The 12,034-nt window shown below is 43.2% G+C and overlaps 1 protein-coding gene across 7 annotated transcripts in view; it reads right to left on the minus strand.

The window, feature by feature from the left end:
* Positions 1–12,034, minus strand: part of MSRA (methionine sulfoxide reductase A) — a 525,135-nt gene that overhangs the window by 242,091 nt on the left and 271,010 nt on the right. For all 7 annotated transcript variants that reach the window (XM_045880095.3, XM_064585322.1, XM_064585320.1 and 4 more), the window contains one exon: positions 3,418–3,522. In XM_045880095.3, the coding sequence (XP_045736051.1) occupies positions 3,418–3,522 (105 nt within the window). The remainder of the gene's footprint in view (positions 1–3,417; positions 3,523–12,034) is intronic.

Genomic DNA, 12,034 nt, shown 5'->3' on the forward strand with positions numbered 1-12,034 from the left:
AGTGTCTGGCAAGCAGAGGAGACACAAGATCAGTGTCATTAATGACTGTCTTTCATAGTAGTTTAGAAATATTGAGATGATCTGATATGTATTCAGGCCATATATCCCAAATCTCAAGCCCCAATTCTGAATTCTGAATTACCAAGGAACCCCCTACTCAAACCACCAACAGGTCTTGAGGAAACAATCTTCAGTGTCCTCCACTCCATGTCTGAGTCAGGGATAAAATTATTAACCAAATAGCTTTAGACCTCTGATTTGTAGAGCCAAATGAACATGGTTAACTAGTAAACACATATCATAATATGTGTGATTTAATAAGCATAATGATTCAGTTGAATGAGTGGGTTAGCAAGGATTTTTGTTGTTGTTGCAAGTAATAGAAACCCAACAAACTAGCTTAAGTTAAAAAAGATGAAGGAGAAGGGTAGGTACCTAGGAGTTCTCATAACTGAGAGGACCTCAGTCTTCTGAAGATTCTTTCTTCCCATCTCTTGTTTCTCAGTGTCTCTGCTCATCTTCCTCCCTTGCTTCTCCTGTGGACAAGCTCTTTCCACACACAGAGCACCTCCACCTTGGCAGCCCCAGAAAAGGGAGAACACCTTTTTCTCTCCCATGACAGTCCCAGGGAAGGACTCCAAATGGTCCTGCTTGGGTCACATGCCCATTCCTTGAATCAAACACTGTTGCCAACAGGAAAAGATAATGTGATTGGCCAGGCGTGGGTCATGTGATTACTCATTTCACCCTATTTCCAGAAGTGTCGTGGGAAACTCTGGAATGCAGAAAAATATTTTTCCATGGCCCATTACACTAAACTCTCCAACAAAATAATCTTGGTAATAATGTGGGAAGATCAGCTATCCTGTGATTTAATATCTGTGAATGTGTATACTGCATCAAGCACTATTCTAAGTAGAAACAGACATATGCAAGGGTTGAAAAACTCTCCCCCTACATGCAAAATCTGTCTAAAATATCAGTGTAAAAAATATGTCACTCAACAATCAAATCCTATTGTCCGTGAACCCCATCAGTAGCAATTTCATCTTTTGGCTTATAGAATTGAAGCTGACGATTAACCAGATGATTTCTAAAGTCTCTTCTAGTCTCTGAGTCTATGAACTCTTTGTTAGAATCAAAATACCTCTGGAAGAATAGTATACCACGCTATTACTTTACTGGGCAGTGTTATGGGCTAAACTGTATCTTCCCCAAATTCATATGTTGAAGCTCTAATCTTTAGTACCTCAGAATATAATCTTATTTGGAGATAGAGTCTTTAAAGATTAAAATTAAATCAGGGCATTTGGGTGGGCTCTAATCCAATATGGCTGGTGTTTTTATAGGAAGAGGAGATTAGGACAAAGGTACACATAGAGGAAAGACCATGTGAGGACCCACGGAGAATGCGGACATGTACAAGCCAAGGAGAGCCTCAGAAAAATCCAACCGTGCCAAGGCCTTCATCTCGGACTTCTAGCCTCCTGAACTGTGAGAAAATAACTTTCATTGTTTAAGCTGCCCAATTTGTAGTACTTTGTTATTAGCAAATAATACACACAATAAACCAAGAATTTCAAAGAGGACTGAGGCACAGTGGAGACAAATTTGATACATGGGATGGGGGAGAAAAGAGGTTTTTTTAAGGTTCTTTTAAAAAGTAGAATTCCCCCTAAGACTCAGGGTCCAGTACTATGACATTGTTAACTGAGGTGTGCTGGTAAAGATGTGATAAAATAGGGAAGAAGTTAAGAGAAGGAAGGAGAGAGAAGTGCATGACAGACTTCACCCTTTTTGAAATTTTGCCAGGGCTAGGCATAGGGTGATTATATCAGGACATGACACTATGGTTGGCCAAGCTAAAGGCCACATACCCAACCTTGTGGGCCTGTGGGGAGCCGGATTCCTACATGACTTCAGGCTGCCTTGGGCTCCTAATGTGTGTCCCCACTGAGAACTTTGAAGCTCTAAGCATCCCGCCCTGACCTTAGGCTTTGAGAGCCAAATGCCTATCCACCTGGATCTAAAGGCTCACCAGCATAAGCTCTTAGCCATCATCACTCTTATTTATGATGCTCACTGTCAGAGCTTCCTGCTGAGCCAACCCTAAGTTTGTTAGGCCCGCCTTTCACATATGATAGGCCAGGTCCAGAAGTCCAAACCACAGTGAATCTGAACCTTCTGATTATAGTATTCTTACCCTACCAGTCCTCTACCTCCCCTGCCCCATACCTCATCACTCTCCTGCTAGAAACTCATCCCCCCATATCAAAACAGGAAAGCCAGCTCCTGGCCTCCTTCCTAAGCCTTCACCCACCCTGATGGATTTGCCTGGATCCTGTACCTGCATTACCCTGGCTCATTTATCATTTTGCTACTCTTGCCTTAGCTCTGACCTTTGCCCTCTAGCAAATCACCCAGGCACTGGGTGGTACTTAGAACCAGAACTCAAGACCCACCCCCCTGTGCTGCCAGGGTCGGTCAAATTAAAATTCCACCACAAAGCACAATGCACATTTGGAAAAACACATCCCTTCTTCAGAAACAGCCAACACAGCATACCTGCTACACAAAAACCTGACACCAAAGGGAAAATATTTTTGTTAAACAGACTGATTGCTAAATGAACAGGGTTTGTGAAAATCACATCTATTATATAGGACTTCTCAGTTCATAAGCCTCATAATATCAGATCATCATATTCGCAAGGCAGTGCTTGTAGGGCTGATAGGATGAAATCTGGAAATTGCTTCATTATTGACAATTACAAATGATATTTGCCAACAGGGAATGTCGCTTGCGTGTGCCTTCAGATAAAATTTCCGGCCACCATTGTTTATAGCCCAAATATATTAATATCACCATATAACAAATTCTAAAGAAGACAAATGAAATATTTAAATAACCCAAGCATTGTGGACCCACTGAATACTGCATTTTACCTTTACGTTCTTCTTTTTTTCTTTTTTAATCACCCGGAGACATTAAAAAAAAAAAAAAGCCTGATAACGTCAAAAGATGAGAAAGACTAAATTCAGGGAAATAAAGGAACCATAAATCAAGAAAACTTTGGAGCTGCTAGAAAGACACTTTAATTTTGTAGACAAAAGACTGCATTAAGGAGGAATAATGCAATAATCAAAGGTGAACGAATCTCTATTGTCTGGCGTCTTTCTCTGTGGGAATTTTCCCACCCCTGACAGCTGTAAAGGGGGGAGGAGCGCAGACTGTGGCTGTGCCTTTATTCTCTCCCCCGCTTGCTCCCCAGCCCCTCCTCTCCTCCGTCAATAAACGTCTGCAATCATATTCTTGAGCTCCTGTGTGATTTCAAGGTTCATCTCTTCCATGCAGCTCAAACACTAATTATCCCAGCTGTAATTAGTAAGATAATTAAATACTGGCTCACTCATCTACCTTGGGTCGGGTCATGATTCTCCCAGAAGACCTTGAGCAGTTCCTCAAAGCTGATGCGTTCTGGCTGGTACACCACTCGGACTACTTCGGCGTGGCCAGTTTTTCCTTGAAAGAAACAGAACGTACAACAAAAATTTACTGACACCAGCAATTTACTACAAGTGATCTGTTTCCAAAGAACCACCAGACAAGGGCTAACATCCTTCCCTCCACAGGAAGGGTGGGAGTCTAACTGTACGTTAGCTAACGATCTCATAGCAAGTCTGTCGCTGGCTCTGTCCCCATAAAAGCATACAGTTGTCCTCTGGCAAGCTTCCTGAGGATGATGACTTCTCGTCATTGGGCTCTAATTTTCTTCTTGAATTTCACGAGAAAACAAACCCGGGTTTTCTTTCTTTCTTACTTTTTTCTTTTTCTTTCTTTTTTTTTTTTTTTGATCTCACCCTTATGAAACCTTATGGATCTAATCTGACATAGCGCTCAAGGTTTGAAACTCGGTGAGGCGAACGAGCCAATTTATTTGTATCATCACTTCCTGCTAATATGCAGTAGGCGCAGCTGCACCACGGGGTGACATGGTGCCGGAGCGGGAAACTGTAACAAACAGGCTTATATCTCGTCCACATCAGATCAATTGGTTAACGGAGGGACATATTCGCCGTGCCGTTAACACGGGGGCAAGGGGTCGGGTTCACATAGCCAGCGGGGCGGCAAGTATTTTCTCAGCCTAATTCATCTCTGTGGTAAACAACGACCTCAGTGATGGTCTCTCCGTTAGCATGCCCATTCTCACAGGTGGTCCCCGAGGTTCTGTAGATCAGGGAAGTGGGTGTTTGTAGTAGCCCTTGTACCGACAGGATTCATGCCCTTCCTTATTTTACAGTGTTAGAATATAGTAAATAATAGAACCCTCCATACATATCATCTCTCTATTTAAATTTGTTTTCCATCTCTTTCCGGTCACCTTATGTGTGGTAAAGAATTTAGCTTTGCCCAAAGAGATATCTGCCTTGGTCTCTGGAAGGTAATCTGTGTCACACCTTATAGGAATGTCCTTCTTTAAGGCGGGCCGGCCACAGCAACAGTCTTAGGGTGGAAGCTGGCCCCTTGGAATCTTAGGGTCCGGATGGCCACACCCAACAGTGTTAGGATCAGGGCTGGCTATGCCAGACACACCAACCATGTGCTGAGACTGGGGGCTTTGGGTAATACAGAATCAGCTGACCTGAAGACTGAGTTCAACCAGGTGGGCAATCCCATCAATCATGCCTATGTAATGAAGCCCCAATAATAACTCTGAACCTCAAAGCATGGGGGAGCTTCCTGGTTGACAATACTCTTTGCATGTTGTCACAGATGGATGCCAGGAGGGTAACACATCCTGACTGCATGGGAGACAACACAGGAACTTGGCACTGGAACCCTTCCAAACTCTGCCCTATGTGTCTCTCCGGTTGGCTGATTTTGATTTGTATCCTCTCCCTGTGATAAACTGTACCTCTGAGGGTAACTGTTCTCAGTGAGTTCTGTGAGTCCTAAATGATCAGACCTCACAGTAGTTTGGGAATCCCTTGAACTTCACCTTAGTTTGCAATAGCGTTTGCCCATAGGTGGTGATCTCACTTTAATTCTCACAATGATTTTACTGATTGGAAAACTGAGATACTTAGAAGTTACATTTGCCCAAGGTCAAATGGAGCTAGTGAATTTCTGAACCATAACCTAAAAACCTTCTGGGTTTTTTTGTCCAGGAGTCTGTCCAATAAACAAAGCAAAGAAAGCAAAGTGAACATGAATCCAGAAAAGAAAAAAAAAATCTATTCATTATCTTTCGTCTTTTTTTAATATTTAATTTCTGATTGTAGAAATAATAATTTGCAAACAATATGAACCTTAAAAAATGTACAGAAGTATAAAAAAGAAAATAAAAATCACATATTATATTCTGACCACATATGGTAGGTACTATCAATATGTTTTACACATCACTTTCTGGATATGTACCAGATACACATGAGTGCACGTGTGTTCATACACACACACACACACACACACACACACACCATGCACAATTTGCTTTATTGTAATCATGGCATCATGCTTTTTTTCCACTTACCAGCATGTTGTATTTTCCCATATCACTGGAATTTTTAGGAAATGCCACTTATAATGACTATATAACACTCCAAAGATGGTTGTACTATTATTCAATCATCCCCTGTCATTGGGGTTTTACACTGAATCCTACTTTTATCTATCAGTGTAAATATCTTTCCACATTTCCAAGACTGCCTCAAGCCACAGTTACATAAGTGGGATTTCTAAATCAATGCTTACAAACATTTTTAAGTTTCTTTCTATCTAGTGCTTGGCTGCTATTCAGTAAAGTTGACCCAATTTTCTCTCCCCATTGGCAGCACGTTTCAGGGCCAGTCTCAGTCACTATTATAATGTTTTTAACTTTTACCAATTTATAGCGGGACAATAGTGTCCTATCATTTTATTTTCAATGAGTTTAGTTATTAGTAAGGTAAAAAAAAATGTCATGTTTATTAATTTTAATTTATTTGCTCTAAGTTTTGTAATACCCTTTTTATATTGGGTTATTCATATTTTAAATGAACTGGTCATTTTATATAATTTTAATTCAAAGATTACAGTCATGGAAGGAAGCAAATAAACAGATTTTATACTCACAGATATGAAAAGAATTATGGGAGAACTATGGGAGGAAGATACACTAAATATGAAAATCATGTTATTGTAAAACCACTTTTGAGCCCACTTTAAAATCTTATTATTTTGTATTTTGAAATGTTTGAATGAATGATTTAACAACATAAGAATTAAACTCTCTAAATATTACAATAGCAACAATATGTAACAAGCATAACAAATGTATTTGGTAAGAAAAGCATAGAAACCACATTAGAAATCTAGGCAAAAGATGTAAACAGGCAGTGCACATAGGAAGAAATAAATGTAAATCAAGATTGAAAAGTGCCCAACATTTCCAGTGATAAAAGCAAATAAAGGCATATTGAAACATGAACATACCATCTCTTATTACATTTTGTAAAACCACTTAAAAATGTATCTAGTGCTAATAAGGAGACTGTAACACTGGCAGTCTTACTTGGCTGGTGACAGCATAACCAACCATGCCCTTTCCAAGAGCCACAAAGATGAAAATTAACTTGCCTTCACTAAGTGACCCAGAAAATCTACCTCAAAGATACAACCCCAAATAATGGAAAAGATATGTACGTGCGAGAAAAAAAAAAAAAAATTTCACTCCATCATTACTACAATAGTGGAGTACTATAAGAAATCCAAAAGTCAAATAAAAAAGGAAACCAAGTATGGGATAGCCACATGATGAAGTATCATGTAACCATTAAAATGCAATGTCCTAACCCTAGTGAAAACTGTTACCATTCACTGAAGTCTGACAAAATGTGCAACCACTTTACTTCCTTGATGTTCTTTAACGCTCACAGCAAATTTTTTCCCAACTTTTTTCTATCGTGGAAAACACACATAACAAAATGTACCATCTTAACTATCTTTTAAGCATACGGTTTGGTGGCATTAAGTACATATCACCACCATCCATCTCCAGAACATTTTCATCTTGCAAAACTGAAACTGTATCCATCAAACACAAAGTCCTCATTTCTCTCCTACCCCCAACCCCAGGCGACCACCATTCTACTTCCGTCTCTGTGAATTTGACCACTCTGGGTACCTCATAAAAGTGAAATCATACAGTGTTTTTCACTCAGCATAACGTTCTCAGGGTTCACCCGTTATAGCGTGTGTGTCAGAATTTCCTCCCTTTTTAGGCTGAGTAATATTCCAGTGTGTGGACAGACCACATTGGGTGTATCCATTCATCTGTCAGTGGACATTTGGGTTTCATCTGTCAGTGGACATTTGGGTTGCTTCCACCTTTTGGCTACTGTGAATAACGCTACTATAAACACGGGCATACAAATATTTCTCACAACCATTTTACAAGAGAAGTGCAGCCCCCCTTTTAAAGATGAGGCAGCTAAGTCCTCTCCACAGGTTTTCTCACACAATATCTCACAACCAGTAAGTAGCAGGATCTAGTGAAGAGTCAATCAGTGAAGATCTCGTTCTATGACCACAGTGCAGGCTCCTGATTGTAGACCCCTGAAGCCACCAAGTGACAGCAAATGTCACATAGGCAGTGGCCCAGATGAGAAATCACAGCTGTGAGGTAATTGACATCCAGGCTGTCAAAACTATTTTCCCGGATTAGGCTCTTCTTTTGTGGTAACAATATGGGGTCAGGAAAGATTTCCGCAAACATTTTCAGACATAATCTGGGCACTGACATTATTTGTGGAGAGGTTTAAAGAAGCTTGGTTGTTTAAAAGAAACTACTACCATTAAAATTCAACATCCATCTGCATTGACAAACAGTGGGGAGAAGCCCTCGTCAAACTCACCTTTAAGTTTCTTTATTTTATTTCTCCAAAGTACAAGAGTCTGTGTAAAAATACACAGTGCAAATGATCAAAAGGATTAAGGGGCTAGGAACCACTTACAGAAATGCCCAGGCCTCCAGGAACTCACCAATGTGCTAGGCTAATTTGATTCCTGAGACCAATCTGCAAATACTTTCTGGTGCTTCCAGAGATAAAAGGCTATATCTTAAAAATACTTTGAGCTGTTTCTTCATGTAACATCGTGCAAATAGCATGATAGATGTGATGTGCAAACGTGCTTGTTAACAATGAGCAGCAGCGTTAGAGGTGTTTTAACACTCTTTTAACACTGTTGTTCAAAAAAATCTTGAAAGGAAATGAAAAGGACAAATGTCTTCTCTGAGCATTTCCCAGTGTGGCCTTACCCCGTGACCCCAAAGAAAGGTGAGTGGATGCAGAGGGGTAGGTTATGGGCAGTCCATTCCTTGTAAGACAAAATATCCCAGAAGAGATATAAAGGAGTGTCCTGGGCGCTGAAAAATCAGGCACTCCAGAGTCATCTAGAGCTTTGTGGGAGCCAAGTCATCTGTGGAACCAGGCATTTTCAAGGAGAACCCCAAAATAAATTAGCCTATCTTGAAAGTCCTATGTCACAGCTTTCCATCCCATAGGGAAAATGTTATCTTCAACTCTTCCAGGTTAGGGCAATGAGTTTTTGCTACTGTCAGGCTGGTAAGAAGGAAAGAGAGAGCAGGAAGGTGGCCTCCCCAGTAGATGAGAACAGGAGAGAGCTGGGAAGCTGGCGAGATGCAGGGGAGTGCAGGGGAGCGTAGCAGGGGGCAGTGCTGTGTGCTGGTGAGCAGCACCCACTCAGGACCCAGACTGCATGGGCCGCCATGCTGGCTCTGCCACTTGGCGGGCACGTGACCTTGGCGGGACCGGGGAGAGAAAAGAAGGGTGGTTCAAATCAGAGCTCCCTGGCATAGGAGCCCGGTCTTCCACAAGGGGCCCATGCTCATTTTTGAAGGCCCTTTAGTCTACTTAACCACCCTGTGCCTCAGTTCCCTCATCTGCAAAATGTGGAATTAGAACAGTGCCTGACACAGAGGATATCAGTCTATCTAATGCTCTATGCCTCATGATCAAACGTTGTATTATTATAATTATTCTCTACTCAGCTGGGATGTAACAGGAAAAGTCTGAAATTAAAGTCACAAGAAGTGACTTCAGCCACAGTTCTAACAAGTAGTTTGACACTTTTTTGACTGTGATCTTGAGTCTCCTACTTTTCTGGATGGAACTAAAAATAACGTCTGTTGGAAGAGTCATCAAGATTAAATGAGGTCATATGTGGGAAAGTTCTGGGGAAGAGTAAAGCTCTCTGTACGTAAATATGAGGCTTCTATGGTTATTTCCCTTTTGTGTTTCCTGAACAGGGACGCCTTCCCCATAAGGACTAAATTCCAAGAGAAAACACACGATATAAGGAAGCTTCCAACTCATCAAACTAAATTTTATTTCTGCGAGCATCTAATTCTGATTTTATTCATGCGTTCATTCTAGAAATATCAGTTAAGTGTCTGCAGGTACTGACGCAGGGGCTGAGGTGAGGTCCCAGCTGACACATTCCAGCCCCGGCGGGTACTGTAGTCAGGCTTTCGTCCACACCAGGCAAGGACCCTGATTCTCACTCTTTTGATGGACTGTGATGAATCACGTGTGATTCACTGTAGAATCAGAACTAAAAAAAGACAGGAGCTCAATGAGAAAGTTCTTAATTCAGGTAAAAAGAAGCAAGCCTCTGGAAGCAGGTAGGAACCTCGCCTCCCTGGACACGCTGTTTCCTACTGTGGTATTATAGCTGCCGACAATGTCTTTTGGACAAGAACCTTTATCCAACAGAGTCAATGGTATTCGGGAGACAGTGCAGAGCGGAAGGCCCCCCACCGCCCCCTGGCCTGCAGGCTTCACAATATGTGAGGCCACCTCTCTCAGGTCAAAGCCAAATGACCACAGGCCAGCAGGCGGCAGTCATGAGTGGTCAGAATCACACAGCTAGTGTGATAAGCAAGCGAGCTGGGGTTGAGAGTTAGACTCCAAATTCTCAGTAGAAATGGTGGCTCCGCCCCAACAGGGTGGGCAAATCTGACACAGAGGAGATTTCCACAAGGAGAAGGAGCAGGACCACCCATGCCAAGGCCAGCTTGAGCCTGGGAGGAGCTCCTGGGGGTGACATCTAGCCTGACCAAGAGGGGCTCCAGAGGCAAGCCAGGCAGCCCAGACCGGCACGCTTTGTGTGGATTCCCAGGTCCCAGTGTGTGAGGAAAAGCCTGGGAGTGAGAGCAGAGCCCCTGCCCTCTGAGCCGGAGAAAGGAAGCCACAGGGCTCCCACTCCCAGTGTCAGGGCTCCTGGGGCTCTTCGCTGCCACTGCGGGGAGGGTCAGGGAAGGGGCCCCCAACCTGTCCCCTGGCAGACACGCTAGCCGCATGGGCACCCCCTGCTGCGAGCAGGGCTTCTGCTTTATCTGCAAGGCAAGGAGAGACCTCCAGGCCTGCTTGCTCCCCTCCCCATGTCATGATCCAGCCACGGGCCACACATCTCAGTCAACAGGGTGCTTGCCTGTCTACACCCAGATTGCTGGGCCCCACTCAGGCCGAGGAAGCATGCAGCAGTGCGTTTGGGCCCAGTTGGCATTCTCGGCTTGCCTCCTGGTCACTCACCAGCGGTGTGACCTTGGCCAAGCTCTTTCCTCTCTAAGCTTTAGTTTCCTTATCTGTGAAATGGGGATATTCGTAATAGTAACCTCAAGGACTGTTGTGAGGATTAGTTTGATAATCCACAGGAAGTGCTGAGAGTAGTCTGGCCCATCCCATACATGAAAGCCCACCTAATATTAGCTTTATTCGTAATAGTATGGTTAGTATTGTTATTGTTACTACTATCACTCTTATTTCATAATTTGGGGGGGTGGGTCCTGGGAATCCATATTTTTACAAGATTCCCCAGGTGATTCTTAATAGTAATGAAAGTGTGAAAACCACTCATCTTGAGCCCAGGGCACCGCCTAAGCAGCCAGCCCTCAACCTCCACTCTCCTGAATCCCAGTACTTGCTGTCTTCATTATCAGGAGGTGCATGGGAGTCCCACAGGCCTTAAGGAAGGAAGGCAGACAAGCAGGAAGGGATGGGTGGGGAGGGAAGGGTGGGGAGGAGAGAGGGGAAGGAGAGCACAGAGGAAAGGAGGAAGGATATTAACCTCTGTTAAAAAATAAACTGAAGCATAATGAACATCCTAAGTGTTTATTTGAGCAAACATCTAAGCACACAGGGCAGCAACAAACTGGAACTCTTGATATGTGTTGATGAAGTTAACACTCACAAAAACCCAGAGGTAAGTAATATCATTTCCATTTCCTGGAGGAGGAAACTGAGCTACAAAGAGGTAAAGGAACCCGAAGTCATACAGATATTAAGTGGCAGAAACTGGACTTGAGCCCAGCACAACATGGCTCCCAGACAGACAATGAGAGGGCAGCGTAAGTAAGGTGGGCTTGTGAGTGGGCACCCTCCTTATCAAGACATCAGATCCATGGGCGCCTGGGTGGCTCAGTCATTAAGCGTCTGCCTTCAGCTCAGGTCATGATCCCAGGGTCCTGGGATCGAGTCCCATATCGGGCTCCCTGCTCCACGGGAAGCCTGATTCTCCCTCTCCTACTCCCCCTGCTTGTGTTCCTGCTCTCACTATGTCTCTCTCTGTCAAATAAATAAATAAAATCTTAAAAAAAAAAAAAAAGACATCAGATCCATGAGAAAGGAAAAGGCTATATGGACAGAAGTCAGGGGTGCTTCACGGAAGAAGAGGGGGAGGGCAGCCAGGGCACGGCCATGGTCATAAGCAAAAGCAAGAATTCAAAAAGGATGGGCAAAGAGGCAGGGAGTTCTTCTCTGCCACAGACCTGCTATCACGCCCGTCACTGGAAACGCCTTTTAGCCGGCCCTTCCCCCAAGCTCCCCTGCTCAACCCAATATAACGACAACGTCCCTGAATTTGGACAGCACTTTGTATCTGCAAAGTGTTTCTGGATCCACAAATTCATTTTAGCTTCACAGCCACCTTCCCTGTGCAATTAGCAAGATTAATATTATTATGTCCATTTGAA

This window comes from Mirounga angustirostris, unplaced genomic scaffold (genome assembly GCF_029215605.1).
Source record: "Mirounga angustirostris isolate CCGP_5_RB_7025 unplaced genomic scaffold, mMirAng1.0.hap1 SCAF_2, whole genome shotgun sequence".
NCBI classification, from domain to species: domain Eukaryota; kingdom Metazoa; phylum Chordata; class Mammalia; order Carnivora; family Phocidae; genus Mirounga; species Mirounga angustirostris.